General features: G+C 45.7%; 1 protein-coding gene across 2 annotated transcripts in view; it reads right to left on the minus strand.

The window, feature by feature from the left end:
• Plxnc1 (plexin C1) overlaps positions 1–22,537 on the minus strand; it is a 149,356-nt gene that overhangs the window by 125,311 nt on the left and 1,508 nt on the right. For both annotated transcript variants that reach the window (XM_021645393.2, XM_060377939.1), the window contains exon 2: positions 1,985–2,125. In XM_021645393.2, coding sequence (XP_021501068.1) covers positions 1,985–2,125 — 141 coding nt within the window. The remainder of the gene's footprint in view (positions 1–1,984; positions 2,126–22,537) is intronic.

Genomic DNA, 22,537 nt, shown 5'->3' on the forward strand with positions numbered 1-22,537 from the left:
CCTCATCACTAACAGAGTGAAGCTGCAGCTTGGTCCCACCCCCCGGCTTCCAGCAAGACTGAAACTCGGACAGCTGCACACACGAATGGCTGAGCTGAACCCACAGGACAGGGAGGCCAAGCCATCCCATGGGGAACTATTTATAGGCTAGTGTTCCTTCACCTCCAATTCTCCATGTGACAGTCTGGTAGGCTCAGCTCGGAGAAACAGTGTTCTTGTCAAAACACTTGTCAAAAACATCCCGAATCTGAAGAGATAATTGGTAAGGAGACCCAGGCAGGGGGAACAGAAACTTCCTCCGCAGGGTTAATGGGCCTGCTTGGCCTGACCAGGTCAGTATGTCCACGGGCATCCCTAGGTGGCCAGTGTGCAATGATTGGTGAGCATCTATCTACCTTTCCTTTCTCCAGGAAATGAAACTAGTGCAACAGGAAAGATGATCAATGTATATTTAAGAAGACTGTGTATACAAACAAATTCCCTCCCATATGTTACTGGGTTTCCTCCAAAGGAAACAGATTCAATCAAATGCCTACCCAGCACTCGGCACCATGTCAGGCTGGGGGAATTCACGGCCCCATTTCCAGGAAGCTTAGAATCAAGTTGGCGGGACAGACGTGAACCACAGAGGCTAGGTATCAAGGCAAATCTCAAAAATAAGTCAAAGGATGATGCTGGTGGGGAGTAGCTCAGGGGGCAGGAGGAACAAGATGCTTCCAGGGGCTTGGATAGTCTCAAAGAGAACGTGGGGTCTGAGCCAAACCCACAGGCCCCAATAAAGCACAGAATAAAAGGAGGGGGGGCATCATTTCAGGCTGGGGGTAGGTATGATCAAAGTGTGTGCCTAGGGCAACTTAGTGGTATGTATGTGAGCTTAGCTGTGGGGAGGCCGTGGGTGCAAGGACAGAGTTACAGGCCATCAGATGAGGAAAAGGCTTTTCTGGCTTGCCTAATATAATCTCATTTTACAGCCGGAGAAATTTTACAGGCTAAGGGAGGCTAAATGATCCACCTAAAGGCACAGCTAGCTAAAGAGGGACAGCTTCTGGGAAAACAGACCTGCCAGTATTCAATTAAGAATCTGAGATGAGAGTCAACTGCGTGGCTGCCTGGAGGTCGGGCCGTGTCATCAGTTTAGGGTGACTGACGCTGCAGTCCCCAGCCATCGCTGTTACCAGAGGCCGCAGGAGACATGCAACTCAGGCTGGCTAATGACACCGACAAGAGGACCGCTGGATAATTTCAGATGAGTCCCTTGGGGGTTCGGATTTGACTTTCTCCTCTCTCCTTCTGCCCTTCCTCCCAGATGAATTAAAAAAAAAATAAGAATCTCAACTTGACCAGGGTTCCTCCATATGGTGGGGGAAAATAGTCCTTTGAGATGAAAGGTCAGGGGATTCTCGATGAATTTCAGATCTCTAACCTCTCCCTGGCACATACAGGTACAAAGGGCAGAAAACAAATGCCCTCTGTGGGTAGTGAGTGGGCTGGAGGGCACACCTGGTTTGTTTTCTTCTTCTTCTTCTTCTTCTTCTTCTTCTTTTTCTCAAGCCTGTAATCGCTCATCTCTTTGAAGTTGTGAGAAATAAGGTGCTTTGCACATTTCCAGTGTAAAGGAGAGAGAACTAAAAGGTTAAGTGTCTCAGAAAGGTGAGTCAGGGATGGGGTAAGGCTTGGACCCTGCATGCATCTCACCCAGCAGCTGTGAGTAAGGAAAGGGGCATGGTACGGCTCATTCCCAGGGAGCAGGCAGCAAGCGCCTCCTTACAAGCTGAGGGTGGTGACAGGAGAGGAGGTAGGACATACAGAGTTCTAAGATTTCCTCCAAGCCTTTCCGGGGCAGGGGTCTCTCTGGCATTAACAAAGTAATGTTAGGTACGGCCTTGTGTAGAAATCAGGAGCATGCGGGAAAATTAAAAATGGACAGGCACTAAGCCAATCTTATTAAAACTAGACATCTGATGATGCGCAGAGAAAAACCAACCTTAAGTAACTGGCCATCTCCAGTCCCCAAGAACAAGACAGTCCTGTTCATCACCACGGTTCCATAAACAGATGTCAGGTCGGAGTGGATCAGTGTAGACGATGCAATTGGCTGGACCCGTTCAGGCTGATCCCCTTCTTTCTACACAGAAATGAACAAATAAGGGGAGAAAAAGGACAGAGATCACTTTTTAACATCAGTACTTCTCCTTATACTGATAAAAATGCCTCTCATGAATGCCTAGGAAGTCTGCATTTGTGAACCCCTGATACATTCAACAGGACCCTTGGGGACAGCTTTACCACCGGCTTCTGCCAGCCTTGCTTAACTGTGTATTCACATGTTCTGACTGCTAGCACTGAGCTAGCCACCCACTTCGCATGCCTGACACAGCCCCGCTTGATCTATGAAGCACACAGAGCTCTATGTTTGCTGCCAGGAGGGAGGCCATTTCTGAATTGGGGCGGGGGCAACGCTCTGTTTGCAGGACTCTGTGGTAGTTTATCTTAGTTAGGCACTGGCTTCTCGTAGCTGTAAATGTGAACGTTTCCCAAGATCCACCTCAGGCTATCGTATTGGGTAGCAGGATCCTAACCATAGGGCAGCAAGGAGAAGAGATTCTGAATAGGCAAGAAAGAGCACTGCGAAGCCCAGAGATGTAATACATGGGGCAGAAAGCAGACAGAACTGTGGACAGGGGCAAAACATAGTGACCCAGCTAATGGGGAACCGAGAAGTACCAGACCCCGAGCCGGCGCTGTTTAAAGCGGAAGTGAAAAGCACAAACCCTCAACCTAAATGCATCTAAATTATCTGAGGCTTTGAGCACATTGGAATCACATGATTGTTCCTGCTCATTAAATAAAGCTCCTCTTTAGACCCAGGGCCCAGAGAGTGTCAACCAAAACGTCTTTTCCTTTTTGTTTAAAAGGAATGAAGGGCCCCACGGTGCTTCCTGCCTCCAACGACAGGAAGCTGAGTTTGCTACACAAATCTCTGGAAGATAGGGAGCTAAGAGGGAGTGGTTGCCGGCTGCAGCTACTGAACCCAGTGTGATAGCATGCTTTATCTGCCAGAGCCTGATTCCCAACTGTTCTCTGGTTTTCAAAGACACATTTAAATTCCAGCCAATGAGAGAGCCAGCAAACTTCAGTGAACAGCCTAGTGACTCCTGAAACGGAACTGTTGGGGGAGCGGGGAGGTGGGTATGAAGAGTCCAAGACTTATTAACTTCATTATACAATTGCCAACAGTGTTTATGTCTTTCAATTTATGTCTTATTAAATATTCATTATTTTTAGAGCCACCAAGTTTCATTAACATCTAGACTAAATAGATTCATGGTCTAAATTGATTTCTGAAGGCTTTAAAGTGCCATCGATATTTCTTTGTTGATGCTCTGTGAGGAAAAGATAAGCTAGGATGACTTCCTCCAGCACCCCAGCACTTTTCAAGGAAGGAATGCCATAACCTAAGAGAGTGGCTCATTTGCATGAAACATTCTCTAGTGAACTCCCTTGAAGAAGACTTTTGGAATGCCCATTAGAGATTTATTTTGCTTGTGAAAAGACATTACATCTCATGCCTCTGGGGAGGATGAAGAGCTATCCTGTTAAAATTAAAGCAAAGGGAAAGAGATCTCTGTGGGTCTGAGGACTGGAACAATAGACCACTGTTTAGATAAGGAAGCCTCGTGATTATGAACAGAAGTTGGATGACCTTTAAATGAAAAAAAAAAAAACAAAAAAAAAAACAAAAACAAAACTACCCCACATACACATTACACATCCTGACTTAAAATAAAACCAGGATTGTCCAAATGACGGAAGATCATTTATTGTGCTTATTATTTTTATTAAATATTTGAGCGTCACAGAAGAGGCTAAGTAGTCAGAGACTTGGGCATCATTTCTGAGCTTCTAGAATGTTCTCACACTACTATTCTTTGTGATAGCACACTACACTTCTCATCATTTCACAACACAAAGAGAGGAAAGGCTGTGGGTTTGTATTATTCACAAGTTCCAAATGGGACTGGAGTCTTAGGTCTGGTATGCAGTAGGTACCAACTAGCTGTTCCTACCCGAGTTAGCCATGAACAATGATGTCCCAGGAGGCCTTTGCTGAAGGCTTGGTGAGATACCCTGTTTGCCAAAGACTGGCCCCGGATTACACAGGCCGGCCAAAAGCTGAACAGGAACAAGGGGAAAACGGTTTCCAAATGACATCTTTTGTGTTCTAGCATTCTCCTTTGACTTCTGACTTCTTCCCAAAAGATGTAGCTTTTCAAACTAAGCTCTAGCGTAATAGCACAGCTATGAGGTGCAGTCAATCAGTGTGGTCACGCTTGAGAGACTGGTGGGCTGGAACAAAGCACGGGGAACTAGTCTGCCTCTGAACTCAGTTCTCACCCACTGGACGACCCTGGTGGCTCCTTTACTCTGCATGGGAGCTGGCTTTCTCGACGGTCTAATGGGGCCTATATGCCTAACTGGTAGACTAGTTCCGAAGGTTACGTTAGAAGTCAGCAGTTCTCAACCTGTGGGTCGAGATCCCCTTGGAGCTGAACAACCCTTTCATGGGGTCACCTAAGACCATCAGAAAACTCAAATATTTATTTATATTACAATTCATAACAGTAGCAAAATTCCAGTTACAAAGTATCAATGAAAATAAATTTTATGGTTGGGGGTCACCAAGCATGAGGAACTGCACTAAAGGGTCACAGTGTTAGGAAGGTTGAAAACCACTGTTTTTAAGTGGTCACATGAGTAATACGACCTAACACACCGATATTCCTCACAAAGGACAGTGAACACAACACCTGTGCTGAGCCTGGGCCCTGTTACTCTCTAGCTAAGTAATTTCAAACCAATTGTTTCAGCCTCTGTATCAGTGGTTTTCAAGCTGTGGGCCACGCCCCTACTGGGGTGGCATATCAGATTCTTACATTATGATTCATAACAGTAGCAAACTTAAAGTTATAGGGCAGCAGTGAGATCGTTTTACGGTTGGGGTCACCACAGCATGAGGATCTGTATGAACAGATCACAGCGTTAGCAAGGTGGAGCCCCACTGCTCTGTAGGAAGGGTTGAGCATAACATTTCTTCTCAACAGCTGTTATAAGGACTAAATGAGTGAGCAAACCTCAGTAGAGTTTGGGGAAGTGCCTGACCCACAGTAATGGTTCCTGGGGATAGATTTCCTCACTGATAAAACTCTTAGGGTGAGTCCTTGCCTCTCTCTCACTCCTTCCCGGAGAATATAGTTGTATGATGTGTATCCTCTACATCCTGCATTTAAAAAAAGGAGCACATTTTGCTTCTACCAAATTCAAGATGGAGATTGAAAACCAGCATGTCCGTTAGAGTTCTTGGGGACAGTTTTCACTAAGTTGACAGTAGCTGTCCTGAGTTAAGCATGGGATTTCCTGAAAATCACTGTTTAAGCAGTAAGAATTATAACTTGTTGGATGTGGCAGGGGACCAGCCAGGAGGCTCTTAGACAGAGTCAGAATTTGTAGCTAATTACGAGCCTGGAAGAAAATAGGAGTGCAGAGGCTTAGACCACCAGAAAGCTCTAGGGACCGGTGTGGCTGAATGGAAATGGATTCTTTTGTGCTGGAAACACACAGAAATGGACAGGTCCCTGTGAAAGGAGAAAGGAACCCTCAGAATTCCTTTCTTATGCTCATTTCAGCAAATGAAAACAAAAGAGAGAGGGGCCCCAGAGAAACCTTCTCACAAAAGCAAAGTTAACACTTCGGGAGCCAAGCAGAAAAAGGGGGACATTGTGCAGGCAGCCCCCTGTGTCCAAAAATTATTCTTAATCTTTCCCCCTCTGGCCTATTTTCTATTTTGCCCTTCTCTCCCCTTAGGGCATAATCGCTAATGTTGCTCTCAGCCCATTCTGTCTATTTTATTATGTGTAATTTCTCTCTGAGTCCCTGGCTCTGCTTGTTCGTCTATGTGTAACAAGGTTAATGCCTTGTAATGATGCTTTTGCCACTTCTACCTTTCATGACAAAATCCAATCTCGATTTAGCTCTAAACCTTGTCTCCCTTTGGGCTTTCTTGGTTCCCTTAAAGTTGTCATTTTACTTCTCCTTCTTGCCATGTCTAGCCATAACCACACGCCTACAGTTTAGCCCTCACTGGGGTGGGGGTAGGGGGGACTTCTCTCAGTGAGAGGAAAAGCGCCCTCGTCTCAAATGATGCTTAGGCTGAAAGAGAGAATTTGGAGCCAACACAGCAACAGGGGACCAGGCCACTAGCGATGGAGATGGGACATGTGACAATGGACATGCGTCCATGTGTGTGCACGCATTCAGGCCTGGAGTACACTGGGAGTAGTGAGCGTATCCAATGGATTGCTTTCCTTAATGGCTACTTCAGAATATTTTTGTTGGCAGTCAATGTTACTGTCGGGGACCTTCTGGCACCTTGCTGCCCCCTGAATTTTGGCACCTGGTTTGAGCGGCCTACTGCCTGGATATAATAGTGTGCATTCCTGGCTGACCTGGGCCTTTCGATAAGATCATCTTCCTGAAATACCTTAAATCCTCCTCTCCCTCAGGGCTTCCTAAGTAACACTTCTGAGGAACTTTCCAAACAACCATTATTAGCACATCTTGGTGGGCCATCCTGTGAGTTCTAGTCACTTAGTAACCCTGCCAAAGGCAATTACATTCCTTTCGCCCTGCCTATATAAAGGGTATACTAAAAATAATAAACAGAGACTTCAATCAGAGATACTGTGTTGGTCTTTATTTCTGGTGCCCTTGCCCCCTTTTCCATTCCCACTCCCCCATTCAGGATCTCCGGGGACAGACCTGCGGGACGGGTCACGTTACCGTGTGCTCTGCACACTGTGTGCCACGTAAGTCAAGCGGGTCAGTGGTCCTGGTTTCTAGGGAGGGAAAGGGATGGGGCAGCCTTAGCTTTGCCTCACCATGTGACCAAAGACGCCACGTGAGGTAGCAGATGAAGTTCTTGTGGTAAGACACACAGAAAATGTCCACAAAGCCTCCAGTGTTGGGGACTTGAGCCTTTTATTCAAACCCCGTGTTAAGAAGACTCCTAAATATTGGTTTTTCCTTATAAGACAAAAGTGAATGCCAGCTGGTGCTTATTAATTTCTCGGGCTGGTAAAATGCCCTCTTGGGCAGCTCATTTTGCATTCCACTCCCATGGGTTACCCTTGTTTTCAAACAGTGCCTCCATCATTTGCTATTTGTGACTCACCAGGGACCCACTTGCACTTAGGAAACCTCTGCATTCCGTGTTCTGGTCCCTGCTCTACACCTTACAGTCTGCTCCATTTGGACGAGTGGCTTCATTCCTTCAGGCCACCACATTGTACAGTGGACACATCCCTACCCCAAGCCCTGCCTTGTCCTAGCACTGCCATGAGATGAAAATGGCATCCTGTGACGATGTGACGATGGTTAGAAAATCATCTTCATCAAGCTAAAGAAGTGGAAGAAAAAAGAAACCTTTCACTCAGGCTGGAGTGGAACTTTGGTAGCCACTCAGGCTGTCATTCCTCCCCCCCCCCCCCATTCTTCTGGAATATACAGCACCGATTGGGTTCTGGCTAAGTCAATGGCAATGGTGGGGCTGTCCAAAGGGACAACTTACATAGGGATTCAGGTTCACCAGGGAAGCCCACGGTGTGCATGAGGCTGGTGAAGCCGGAAGGGCGCTGAGGGCAGAGCTGTGTGACTGTCTGTGGGTACAGCTCACCTGCAGAAGACACTGCATTCCTGCTCGGCACCCCCCACCCTAATCCCACTTGCTGCTAAAGGCCTTTATCCTTCCTCCTTCCTGCTCCATGTTCCCTTTTCATCCCGATCTCAATCTCTTTCCTTCCCTCTGGCTATCTTCAGCCAGGTGGTTTTGAAAAGACAACTGAAATCATTCACCGAAAGCTATGAATGGCAGGTAGCATGGAGACGACACCCTCCCAGCCTCTTAAACTGAGGGAGACAGTCCACCAACGTCTGTCCACGAGGAAGCTAATGGTGTTTCGGGTGGGAGAGTTTTCATTATAAGGCATGTCCTACTGGATACAGTACTGTTTAGTATCTTGGTCCCCTGTCCCCAAGATGCCAGAAGTGCTCACCCTACCTCCCCCTACCCCAACCCACCTACAATACGGACTGGTGCCAAGCATCTTCCCAGATCTCTCCAAATACACCAATTTCATTGGGTCATAAAAATCACCACAATCCAGGCATGGCTTCAGAGTCGCTGAAAAATGTTGTCCAGACTTTCTTTCTTGCCACCCTCTTCCTTGATACTTGATACTCGAACTCATCACAGTCAACAGTACCACCAGTCAATCCCAGATCTTCTGCTCCCATCATTGTCGCCATCCAAGCCAGGTTTCCCAACATCCTCAGGTCTATCCTCTTCATCTCTGTGCCATCTGTTCAGGCTAAGTTCCCAGCATCTCCCTCACTGGTCTCTCCATTAGAACCTCAACCTGTCTTCCATCAAGCAGTCAACGTTGTCTTTAAGACAAGGTGGACTGACCCTTGCTTAGCATTCTTTAATGTTGTGCATTACACATGGGATTACACCCATATGATTCTCAGACCCCACCTGAGCCAGTCCCTTGACCACTGCAGACTCATCCCTGAGCACAAGACCTTCAAGCTGCTTTTTTTCCTACAGCAGCTTTCTTTCAGAACTATCTCACCATCTTTCTACCTCAGGATCTCTCCACATGCTATTTCTTTGCTTCAGTCCCTTGTCGACTGTTTGAATAGTTCAGGTTTTAAGTTAATTTTTCACCTACACAGGAACTTGTCTCACCTCATCCCACCCTGGTTATTACTCTGAATCACAGCATTCATTTCCTTCAGAACACCTTGAACTGGTTTTTAAGTTGTATGTATTGTCTATCTCCCAGCAGACTCTGAGCTCTACCACGGTTTATCTTACTCTACAGTTTGAAAGCAGCCTCCACCTCAGCATCCTGCTCATCGTAGTTTGTCGATAAGTGTTTATTGAATGAATAAATAAACACATAGATCAATGTTTGAACAGATTCGATCAATATCTCATCAGGCAACTATGGAACATTGCTAAGTAGGCTTAATCATTACAGAGTTCTTCAACTGAGCCAAGTTCTGTCCCTTGTAAACAGTGGGTCTTTGTTCAGTGTTGGGGACCAATAGTAAGTTCCTATTCCTCACATTCTGCTGCCAGATATATTGGCCTTTCTCTAAATCTCATGTCCACAGCTCATCAATAACACGTAAGAGACAGCTTCTGGATTCATCACCTTCTAAATTTATAGAGCCTACTGGCGGAGTGTGTTGCTCTTTAAGAAGTATCTCCAAAGCTAGTTGTGGTGGTACACACCTACATTCCCAGTACACAGGAGGCTAAGGCAGAAGGATCATGGATTTGAGGCAAGTCTGGGTTAAACTTCAAGTTTTAGCTAGCTTAGGCTGAGACACGGTGCTTCAAAACAACAACACACAAACAGCAACAAGAACAAAATAAAATAAAATAATGTATCTCTAAGAATGGAAGGAAATATTTGACATATGGTCTGAACAAAATAAAGAACAAGGTTGTCCCTTTCCATAATTAGAATAACTTAATTCAGGACTAGGGAGATGGCTCAGGGGGTAAAACCACTTTCTACTAGGCCTGATGACATGAGTTCAAACCCCAGCACCCATACATGGAAGAAGAGAACTGATTTCTAAAGGTAATCCTCTGACTATCCTCCATGGAATGCTTTGATGTATAAAGCATTGATGTATAAACACAATCAATAAATAAAATGTGATATAAAAATAAGGAATTGGGTATCAAAGAGGTTGCAAGAGGGTATTTAAATTTTTTGTGAGCATAGCTAATTATTTCAACTCTGAAAGTCACTAATGAAGCATGGAGGAGTAGAAAGAACAAGAGATTTCAAGTAGAAACTATGAGGTTTACATTCAAGCTCTATTACTTATGAGTTGTGGGACTTTAGACAGTCATTTCCTCTCTCTGAGTTTTCTTCATCTATCCTTCTACCCATCACCCATACACCCACCCACCCATCCATCTGCTTACCTACCTATTTATTCATCCATCCACCCATCTATCCATCCATCCATCCATCCACCCACCCATCCATCCATCCACTCACACTTTCATTCATCCAACCATCCACTGCTTCCAATCATCCATCTATCCACTCATACTTCCATTCATCCATCTACTTGCTGTTGGCTAAATGTCTGGCCTATAAAACACATATAGGAGTAAGCTCAGAGGCAACACGAGTCAATCAAATGAGCTTTTAAACAAAATGAGACACTTGACATTTCACGTTACTGTTTCTCAGACTTGAATGGAAGTTCCATTCATATCCTGAGTCTGGGCACAGAATTTGGGGAATCCATGAAACAGGATGGGAGGCAGGCACATCTTTATTTTAGCAAGCTCTAACTGAAACAGCACTTCCTTTAATTTTGGATTCAGTCCATAGTAGTATTAAATGAAACCATGCCTTTGTCACCAAAAGAAATCAGATATTTTCATATCATCTCATAGCGGCTGCAGATATCGCAAAATATCATTTAGACTCATCTCTACTTTGAGATTATGGTAGTTACTGCTGCTAGATCTTGCTGCTGAATGTGTTAAGATATATTACTACACAAAGATATGTTTGTATAGCAATATAATTGGTTTATTTGGCAGCCCAAATTATTTGATGCGTTAAAAATAGGCTCTGGAGCTATGGGTTTCACCAGAGGCCTGCAGTATAAGACTGCCGAATGGTTAAGAAAAGAAATATCACAGAGCATGGGAAACCTCACACAAGGTGAGACCCGTGGTTACCAGCAGCTTCAGGCTTCCCCCATCCTGTTGCCTCAAAGAAGCACGGGTCAGTACTTTGAATCCAATTCTTAAATGGGGTCACGGTGGAAGAGAGACGCCTTCAGGGGAGGCCAATGAGCAGTGATGAAGAACAGCTGCTGAGTTAGATAACAGGCCTCTTCAACCAGGTTGGGGGTAGAGAGGCCCTGACAAGGAATTCTGTCTTACTGAGCAGGAGGTCCCCAGAAACACCTTTCCCTTTAGACTGTCTGACTTTTACTATTCCTACAAACCCAGCCCCAGCCCCAGCCCATCCTGCAAGCCTTTCTCTCAGTCCCCTATCATCACTGTCTTTTCCACGAGATGAAGAGAGCCTACTTTGCTGTTATATCATCATTTACTGAGAGCTCACTCACTCTGTGTTAGTTAGCATCACAGGAAACAGATGAACTAGTCAGGCCACTCCTCTTGCTGTGGTTTGAATGTGTCCTCCAAAAGTCCGTGCAGCAGAAGCGAAACTCTCACATCCACATGTGACTACATGTACTTGAAGGTGGGGTCCTTTGGAGGGTCATTAAGATTAGGTGGCGTTAGGGCTGGAGAGATGGCAGAACTAGGTTCAATTCCTAGCACTCACATGGCAGCTCACAACAGTCTGTAATTACAGTTCTAGGGGATCTGATGCCCTCTCCTGGCCTCCACAGACACTGCACACACACATACATACACACACACACACACACACACACACACGCACGCACGCACGCACGCACGCACGCACGCACGCACGCACACAGTAACACAGATATGTGCACAGACAAAGCACCCATACCCATCAATGAAAATACATCTTTTCTACAAAAGGGTGGCCTTAGTGACTTTCTACAAAGAAGCTGGCATCTGAGCTGCACTCCCTTTTCTCACTGCCTCGTGCCCTCTGTGTTAAGATGTGGCCAGAAGGCCCTTGCTAAATGCTAGGACCATGTGGATAGACTTCTCAGCCTCTAGTATTGAGCTAAATAAACTTCCAGTCTTTATGACTGGGTCTAGGTATTTTGCTATAGCAAAAGAAAGCAGATTAAAATACCACTCGGGGTGCACAGGGTCCAAACAGGGCTGTGTGGGCCAAACAGAGCCTGACCCATTCAGAGTTTGGGGAAGCAGGATCCACTTCCTAAAACTTATTACAACGTCTCTTTCACCATTCTTTCTGGATGTCCAAAGGCACGCAAAAACCCTCAGTAATTAGAGTCATCTTCTAATGGCTGCCCACACTTCCCAATGCCATTCCTTAATAAGCTGTCTCGTTCCCTCCTTTCTCTTTACACTCGTGGCCAGAACTCAGTTCAGGTCCTCATTATCCCTCTACTGGCTTATGAGAGTAAATAAGAATCCATTGGCAGCCTCTGTTTCCACCCTGGACTGGAAGCAGCACCACTTCTGTCCCCGCAATACTGCAAGAGCCTCTTGCTGGCTTCCTTCTTCCTCAGGGCCCTCCGTTCCCCACAGGCCAGCCATTACTTAGGAATTCAAATCCAATCATTTCGCTCCTCTTCAAAAGCTCTCCCAGGCTTTGTGACTAAAATCTAATCTCTTCCCACAGCCTAGGGGGTCCTGTCGGATGGACGGGCTGCAACTTCCTTCTACAGCCTACTCACAAGCCCCTCACTTCCTCCCACTCTCCACCACACTCACTGTTTGCTCTCTTCACACTGACCAAGTCATCCTCCCATGAGCCCTTGCACTGGCTCTCGTGTCCGTTAGCAAAACCCAGACCCAGCTATGGCTGGGAGAGCTCTCAAGCAATCTCGTTTGTCTTGGGGAGAACTTTCCCTAACACCACCCCCCCCCACACATACAACAGCTGTTTCACCCCCCTGCATAACAACCTGTCACGGTTCCCTCAGCTACAAATCAGAAGTGACCATACTCCTCACTTTGTCAAGTTATGGTAAGGATTAAAGGGGATAGCATTGGGTAAGGGTGTGGGACAGTGCTGTATGGTGGCTGCTTAAGTTTTAGCTATCATAGCTATCATTTTAATGTAAAAATACCTATTTGCTACATGTTTATTATCGTCCCTATTTACTGCCGACAGGCATACTTTCACACACGGCTGCCTCCCGAACATAAATTCAGGAAATAACCGATCTGAACCAATGGTTGTCCTTGTAATCAGATGCCTTACTTTATCTTGGGTCATCTTTCTAGGACACAGTGGGGTTGGGTCTGCTTCTACTCCTCTTGCTGCTCCCTGAATCCTCAGTCCTGGTCTTCCCACCAAGCTCAGCAGAAATTCCTGAGATGACGCAGGGATTCATGGTGTGTATGTGTGTGTGTGTGTGTGTGTGTGTGTATGTGTGTGTGTGTGTGTGGAGTGGCGCAAGCTGTGGGATTTGGGGACTTTGCAGCCTTGCCTCACCTAGCACCTCTGAACTTGGCAAGGCTCTCTCCTGGAACAGCAGGTCAAAGAGGACCCGCTGTTCTTTTGAGCATATGGGGCTTCTGGGCAAGTGCTTATTTTAAAAGGCAAGGTTTGGAGAGTCTGAAAGTGACCATCCGGTTAAATCTACCCACCTTTGCCTGTCTCATTAAGCTCTTCGCCATCTGGCCCTGCACACTCATTTCTGGACACTCCCCAGGCGGGGTAAGTGGCTTGTGGCTCAGAGACTCCATCGACAGCCACTTGCGCACAGGCTGGATGCCCTCCAGAACTCCCTTCTCTGCCGCCTTCACTAAGCTTCAGGACACCATTCAAGCGTCCCGTCCCTGCTCTGGCTCCTCCTGTGTGAGGATGACACCCGTCCTTCGGGGTCCCAAGTCTCTGTCACAGCTCTCGTAGAGTGACTAGCAAGCTACTTGGAGGAGGGTTGCTTTCCTCCCTCTCCTTCCAGGACAGCGGCATTTGGGAAGCTGACACTGCTGGGCCACATCTGGCCTGTACACTACTAAATGGCCCGTGAGCTAGGAATAGTTCTTACATTTTTAAACGATATGAAAATTTCCTGGGGTCGGGGGCTGGATAATTCATGACAAGTGAAAATTAGAAGGAAATCAGGTTTTGGTGTCTATAAAATCCATAGGGTCTTAGTTCTATGGGTTTGTTTATTTACCACCCCTGGCTTCATTCACAGAACAACATAAAGTCAGTAGCTAAGATTAAGAGATTAATTATAATTAAGAGATTAAGAGTAGTTTGCATAGACTGAAATATTGACAATCTGCGCTCCACAAAAAAGTTTGATGAACTCTGTGGAACCGCATGGCTGTTGGGCCAACAATGGTGCCAAGTTCCCCAACAACTAACTTCTCTAAGGAAGATACTACAAGCAATAACTGAGCAGAGGAACTAACACAAACCCCAGCTACTGTAGAAATACTCAGACCTGAACATGACCCTGTCAAACCCCTCCCCTCAGAGCTCAGATCCTGCAGAAGAGGAGGCAGAAAGAGTGCAAGAGCTAGAGGACAGCAGGGGAACCAGGCCTTCAAATCAACAAGATTGACGCAAGCATGAACTCAGAGAAGGCGGCAGCACCCATGGGTGCCTGCACAGGTCTGCACCAGATGGGGTCTTCGAGCTGAAAGGAGAAGTGGACATGTGCCTCCATCCTTAGCCTGGAAGTTGTCTACAACTGACAACCACTTGTGAATGAAAATTTAGTTTCCTCCAAGGGAGCCTCACTGGGGAAACAAACCATTCCTAAGCGTAGGCTGCGTGCCCAACAGGAGATGGTCAACAGAAAATGAACTCAACAGCATCATTGAAGGTTCCTTGTCTCATTATATTATGCCAGGACTTTTTTTTTTTTTAATCTTATTTTTAAAATATTTACCTTACAGGCACTTTACTTGTATGTACGGCTTTCCCATTAGTGTTTTTTATGGGATTCCTGTGTGTGCGAATGGGGTGGAGGGGTGTCTCTGTATCTATGTCTCCTGTGCTTCTTTTAGGGGCCTTTTTTTCCTCTGTTTGCATTAGTCCTATTCCAGTGTATTCATTCTTGTTTTATCTTGTTATATGTTACTTTATTTTATTATTATCTCTTAGACATCTGTTTTCAAATGAGAGACAGAAATGAGGTAGACCTGAGTTGGAGGGGAGGGGAGGAAGAACTCGGAGGAGTAGAGAGAGGGAGAAGAATCTGAAACCCTCATATATTATGCAAGAGGAGAAGTTATTTTCCAATAAAAGGTGGGGAATCAACTACAGTAACTGGGATATCTACAAATTAGTATTTCACCAAGAGGTAATATTACAACTAAGAAAAATTGTGAGTGAGTATATCAAATCACACATCTACCTACCTATGGCTGCTGTTCCCCTGGCTCTGGTAAATAAGCTAGACCCATGATTCCAACCAACTGTCCTCATGGTGGCTTTGAGGCTTCTCGGTTTTAATCCACCTACACATGTTCAAGGAAAGAACAGTCATCAGGAAACCTTGAGGGAAGTGAGATGACATCATGGGTTACAGTCAAGGGTTGGTCAGTTTGGCTCGTCCGTCATTCTCTGAGGGAACCCAACCTCGGGATCTGCTGGGTGCCACCATGTGTTTGAGTTCCTTCTGCCTGGATCAAATGTTAGCACCCATTCTGAGAGAAGCAAATACCACATTAAACAAGTGTTCATGATCTGTCACAAAAAGGTGAGTTGGGCCTAGCTCCATCCTTTTCCTGGTGATCTGTATTAAATGCTCTAGAGAACCATTGACAGCTAGTAGCCAAATCAAAAGCTATTAAGACGTAGTCTAGGTCAGGCAGAGGCAGAGAAGGGCACATGTTTGAGTAAACAGACATGGCTCCTTGGGAACAGAATGGTGTCAGATAGTCAAGCTATTTGGTTAACTATGGAAACTTAGAATGAGCAGAGAAAGCTCCCTCAGGTTGCCTTCAGCTCACAACCACCTGTCAACCCTAAACCACAGGGAGTCATCCTATCTCTCTTACTGATCACAATAGTGGTGATAGTTAGCATGTACACAGCGTTACCTACACCTGTACCATCTCAGGAACTCAGACAAGAACCCTGTGACACAAACAGGATCCCGAAGTACAAGACACAGAAAGGCTGAGACCGTTTGCACATCTGCTATGTGGCCGCTTCGGTCCTCTGACCTGACTCTAGGGACTAGCGCGAAACCCTCATATAGCACTCTCTCTGCTGCTCTAATTCCAAGATTATCATGTGACTCCTGATGTTCCTGTCCATGAAATCCCTGGTTCCCTTATTTAAATTTATGCACGTACAGCTTTGCACCCAACTGTGCCTAACTAGGATAGCTCTCAGGATTGACACTGCACAGAAGAGAGCATATCTGATGTGTGGAATTAACTCTAGAACAGAAGATTCTAGAAATTCTCCTACATCCTAGGATTAAAATGCAAATAAACTGTTGCCACGCAATATGAAAAATCTAGTTATGAGTTACAGAGCTACAGGTTTTTTGAGATTCTGAATACAGCCCTAAGAATGGCAAGGCTTTAAAAATGTGTCTAGGTAATAATGCCTTTGAGCAAATGGGAAAGAATAGGAGTAACAGGATTAGGTGGTTACTTTTCATGGCATTTTATGGCAAAATGCAAGAGTGAAAAACAGAACAACTCCCTCTCCCAGGAACCACAGCTGGAACACAATGAAATTCACTTTCTTTTCCTGAAGCATGAATTCAAATCACGTCAAGTCCTGTTGAAAACACAGGATGCAGGCTGGAGAGATGGCGTAATGGTTAGGAGCATACCTGCTCTTCTAAAGGACCCAGGCTAGATTCCCGTTACCCACACAGCAGCTAACAAGTATCTGCTAACTTCAGTCAGGGACTGACGTCTTTTACAGCCTGCAAGGCTACTATATGCATATGGTGCACAGATACACAGCCAGTCAAAACACCTGTACAAATAAAATAAAATAAGTGGAAAAAAAGACCAATTACAACAACAAAAACACCACACCAACCAGAATTGCCTGCTGTTTTGTGTGACAAGACTTTTCCTGGAGAAATGCGGCATGCTTGTCTACTTGCCTCAGATAGCCAGTCCAAGACAGATCAAAGTACAGATGCCACCAAGCTCTAATTTGCTTAACCAGGAACTTCATTGGGGTTTCTTACAGGATCAGAAATGACTCAAAGACAGAGGCATCACCAAAGTCCCCCCAGCAAGGGTGACAGCTCACGACGTTGGGAACCTGAAGCATACTGCACAGTCTGTAGGTTAGCTAACAGATTGAGAGTGTCCTTTCTCGGCCCCTCATTTGCTCTAAACCTCATCCAGACAGCTGGTTTCTGCCTCTTTCAGGCAGCTGGTCTGGTCTGTCTTCCTTGCAGCTCAGTTTGTCTGAACGTCTTGCAGTTTAGCTTCCAATCTGATAGGGAGGGACCTAGTGAATCCGCTCAGCCTCAGGGACTTCCTAAAGCTATTTTGAATTGTTTACCTTCCTGATTTAAGGAGCTTCCCAGCAGGATGGAATGTATTCAGTCTTGTAGGAAACCTATAAAAAACTAGCCCAACCCCTCTCCCACCTCCAGAACCTCTGATTTAGTAAGTCTGGTGTTGGGTCCAAAAATGTACCTTTCTAGCAAATTCCCAGGTGATGTTGCCACTAATGGTTCACACACCACACTTTAACAATCACTGACCTACAGCATACATACAGTCCTTCCTTCTAGAGTGTCAGTGTTGTCTGACCAACCGAAGAAATATCAATTGTGCAGGTTACGCTGGTCAAAGACACCTCCCAGCCCTGAACGTAAGCAGCCTGGCTGTTGCTGTGAACAAGAGAATCTGAGAGGAGCCAGAAGAGTAAATAGAATGCACTTGAAGAGAAGGAATCCTTGACACACCAACTGTTAAGAAAAGGACAAAGGTTAAAGGACTGTATGGTGACCGGAACCAGGAAGGTACTGCTGCTAAATTCAGAATACATTTATTTTATTTCCAACACGATCCTCCAAGATCCTTTACTTGTTTATTCAATAGACACTTCTTAATCTCTAACTACACAACAGACACTGCAGTAGGTGCTGGGGCTTTAACAGAGAACTGGTGAAGGTTATTTACAGGCCCAAATGCCAGGAACAATATTAACAAGAAATTAATGGCTGAGAAACCACACCTGGCATCAGACAACGCTTCAGGTGGTGACAGATGTAAACTCAGGAGCTCTATCCACAACCAAGGATTCTCCGCTGGTCTTCTCATAGCAACCTGCTTCATGTAGGATAGGATGAACACCAGAACCCAGCGTCTATGGGGACTGACTGGCCACAGCAGTGGTTAACAACCCAAGTCCTAGACCCAGAGCACATAAGTTTTCAATCCTTTCCTATTTGCAATCGAGGGACCTAACCAAAGCTCTCCAGGCTTCAATTTTCTCATCTATAATCATCATAATAACTGAAGTCCTTGCTTCATACGGTGACTGGGAATCAACAGAAAATAAGGCATGTAAATTGCTTTTGCACAAACCCTGCCATGATAACTACTCAGTAGATAGTAGCTATGATTGCTTTTTCCTGCTTTCTAAGTGGGTTCTGTCATTACACTTGTCCTTTTTGAATCCACCCTTGCATGTCAGATGTGTGTACGAAGGTAAAATTCACCATCTAGTGTACGGATGACAAAAAGGCTAGACAGAATCACAACAGAAACTGGAAGGGCAATAAACATGACAGGAAGGCTGTATTTTGAAGTCAGCAGGTCACACTGCCAAGTAGAGTTGGGATATCGCTTCTCCACACAGTAGCAACACGTGTCTTGGCTGTTGCTGGTGGAGACTATGCAATCCTTTTGTGGTTGCATATCTGCACAACAGCTGCATTAAATCGGGCTTTACAATTATGTGAGTATGGAAAGGGGGAGGGGGCATATCTACCTGAAACGGGTAGAAAGAACAAGAAGAATCAGTCCTATGAGCCAAACTATGAGAAAATACAGTACCCTCCATGAGGGCTAGCAGTACGTTTAATTCACAGGCAACCCCAGGACCCAACTATGGCAGCCAAGCAAATCTACAATCATCCACCCTCACAGGCCCAAACATAAACACTTTTTACACATTTGTGTGCCAAAAAGTAGTGGGCATTCAGACAGAGAGAGAGGAAGTTAAATTAACTTCATAAATTAATGCACATAATTAAAAACATTCACTGCTATATTAATCCAAACACAGGTAAGCTGTAGAACATAATGAAGAAAGCAAACCATGTGATATTTTAAAGCACAACACAAGACTAGAGGCAAATATTGTCTTCAAAAGGGACCCTCTACTCTCAAAGCCACATCCTATGGCTGTGGTTCTCCATCTCCCTAACACCTCGGCCCTTTAATCCCGAATGGTGTGCTGACCCCCCCACCATAAAATTATTTTTGTTGCTACTTTATAACTGTAATTTGGCTACTATTATAAATAGTAATGTAAATATCTCATATGCAGGATATCTGATACATGGCCCCTACAAAAGGATCCTTCAATACCCCCAGAGGTCATGAACACAGGCTGAGAATCACTCTTCCAAGGGAAATTATTTGCTGCCTTTTTAATTAGGTAACTTTCAAGAGAAAGTTCCAGAAGTACCAGGATGGCAAAAAGAAGACAGAAGTAGACACTGGATGGACAGGGTTTAAGGTGCCAGGCTTTCGGCATTTTGTTCCTGATGACAGCTTCTTCATCAGGAAAACGGAATGCTTTTCACAGAACCAACCTCCCAGCCTTACTGACAGACTCACAGAAGCATCATTTGGTGATGGGTATTAGTTAGGGTTTCTATTGCTGTGACGAAATAGAGCAAAGGGTTTATTTTACTTACACTTTGACCTCACAGTTCATCATTAAAGAAAGTCAGGGAAGGAAACTGGTCGAAGGAGCTGATGCAGAGGCCATGGCAGAGTGCTGCTTACTGGATTGCTCAGCCTGCTTTCTTCTAGGACCCAAGACTAGCAGGCAGGGGTGTCCCCACCCACAAAGGGCTGGGTCCTCCCCCTTCAAGCATTAATTAAGAAAATGCCCTATGGGCTTGGATGCCTACAATCAAGTGGCACCCTTTTTTCAGTTGAGGTTCTCTCCTCTCAGATGACTTTAACTTGTGTCCAGTTGACATAAAACTATCTAAGACAGGGATATTACCCAAATACACATCGGAGGCCTCACAGAGTCGGTCTGTAGAGACTGGCCGTCATAGTGCACTTGGGGTCTGCATTTAATGGGTTAACTCTGTGAAAGTACATTGAAATTTGGTGGCAAAGAAAAAAAAAGCCTTGTGTGTAAAACACTGAGTACACACACTCATTGCATAAGCATTCTGGAATTAATCCTCAGCAGAAGAAAAAAGAAAAGAAAACAGAGGGGAGAATGAACAGTTGGGAGATAAGAGACCCAAAAGATGGGAAGCCACTGCCTGGCCTGTGTTAATGGAAGATGGTCAATACAGGTAACCATCTGGGAAGAGAGAGGAAAGGAGAAGGCAAGCAAATCTAGACACTTGAGCCTTGCAACCTGTGAACCACTGACGAAAAAAAGAAAAGAAAGAAGACTGGGGCTGGGGAGCCTGTGTTTGTTAGGAAGGGATGGCTGTTGCAATCTGCTGGGGCTCCCTCTATAGAGTGTTTCAGGCCCAACTCCTGTTTTAAGCACCTATAATTCAGCATGCCTTTCAGAACACATTCAAGACCTGAAAATGAAATGCAACCGAATGACAGCATTCTCATGAGTGACAGCCGAAGCCACACTGATCCCATGACCCCATTAAATGGGGTTGCAACCTGCTATTTGTCCCTCCACTGGCACAATCGGTGGCACCCAGCATAGCTCATTGCTCACACAAGCAGGCATCAAATAAAGTATTTGTTGAATTAAGTATCTTATCTGCCTATTTAATTGGTTAGAAAATTGTTGCTTTTTCATCAAAACTACCACCTCTTTTTTTCATTCAAATGCTCTTAAGATGCAATCCCATTAAGGCTTTTTTAATGCATACCAGCAGCAAAGACTTTACTTAAATGAAAAAAAAAAAAAAAAAAAGCAAAACTCCCAGCCCCCACCTGTGCAGCCATGGCATGCTATTGTTTGAACCTGAGTATATCATTTAACTTGGATGACAGGCTCAGAGGGTAGAGGCCTCATCTTTCAGAACACACAGCTTTGAGCGCCCTGGGAGTTCTCAATAAATAACAGCAGCAAGAAATGCTGTACAAGGACTTGATTTCATTATTTATTTTTTTCCCCATTCCAGATTTTTGGCAGCATGTGTTTATCCCCTGCTTGATTTCCAAGAGGGCAAGCTCTCTCCCAGGAGCTCCCAGAAAGAAGGATAAACAGCTCTGGACTAATCCTGCCCCTCCCCATCCTGGTGCAAGTAGGAACACCTGATTGAGCCAAAACTGGATTTTTGAGTGCATTCAGGATGCACGCTGAGTTTGGAAGGAAACCGAGTCCTCCAGTACCCAATAGGTTGATGCAGTCAAGAGAAACGTTTTGGCTCTGCACATCGACACAGCTGTCAGATGGCAGAGCTTGGACTTCCGTGGTAGTTACCTGCTGTGGGCCTCAGAGCTGTTGTCATTAACCCCACAGACAAACTGCCTTGAAGCAAAGTAAAATTTGGTGGGGGGAGGTGATTTCAAATCTTTCAGCAGAGAAATAAGGAGGCAATGACTTGCCAAACTTTAGCCATTAGATTGTGGAGATATATGAAGGAAGATATGAAATATTAAGTTTTATGTTTACGGCAAGGCTAAGCCATTTAGCGGGCAATGTCTGCTCTCCATGTGTTGGTTAAATTATTTCAGTAGTGAAATAAAGATGGCATGTGCTTGACCTAGCGGAGAAGAAGCAAGTGACCGGAAACCTTCTTCCTGAATAATAAGACTAATACTTGGAAGGATGTGCTCTGCAGAGAAAGGGCTGGAGGGGAGTGTCTTTCTACCGGCGTATTAATATACCTTAGAGCCAATGTTTCGGGCACCTCGGTGCACAATGAATGTAAGCGCAACAGTTCTTCCCTGGAAGGCTCTCCCCCTTCCTCCTCTGATGCATTTTTATAGCAAAACAATAGCAACACCTGTAGCCTTCAGCTTCTGCTCTTTGAATTCTGTCCAGTGACTGAGGCGGCTCTCAGCTGGTTTCCCTCTCAGGAGCCATATGCAGAGTTACTTGCCAGCAGCCTCGGGAGGGCAAGGGGCTCTGGAGAAGTACACAAAGCCTCCATAATCCCCATCAGCGAGACCCTCTTCAACTGTCGCTTTATTTCCCAGTCAAAGAACTGTCAATCTCGAGATTTCAAGCTGCGGCTGCCCTGTGAGCCCTGGGGGGAAACCTGTGTCTTTCGCCTGGTTCAGGCACAGCCCAAAGGGTGGTGCCAGGGAGCCCCGCAATCTAGTCTGGAAATCTGCAGCCCGGAAACTGCCTGGGGCACCCCAACACTTCCCACCTCCCCAGGCTCTCCCCTTCAGAGCGAAGCTTTGTACACCCCAAGCCGCCTCTGGCTCCCCGGGGTTCTCACCGCCAGGTTGAGACCACAGCCACCCTCGGCCAGCCACAGCCCCGCCCCCTCGCCCCGGGTCACGCTGGGCGGTCGGCAAGTGGCTTTAGCACCAGAGCATTTATTTACCAGCGCGGAGCAGGCCACAACTCTACAGACCACAGCCGGGCATGGGGGGTGGGGGGGGTGACGAGGGGTGGCACAAAGGCCGGGGTGTGGCAGCGAGTCCTTTAGGTGCGATGGC

Source organism: Meriones unguiculatus, chromosome 2, assembly GCF_030254825.1.
Source record: "Meriones unguiculatus strain TT.TT164.6M chromosome 2, Bangor_MerUng_6.1, whole genome shotgun sequence".
NCBI classification, from domain to species: domain Eukaryota; kingdom Metazoa; phylum Chordata; class Mammalia; order Rodentia; family Muridae; genus Meriones; species Meriones unguiculatus.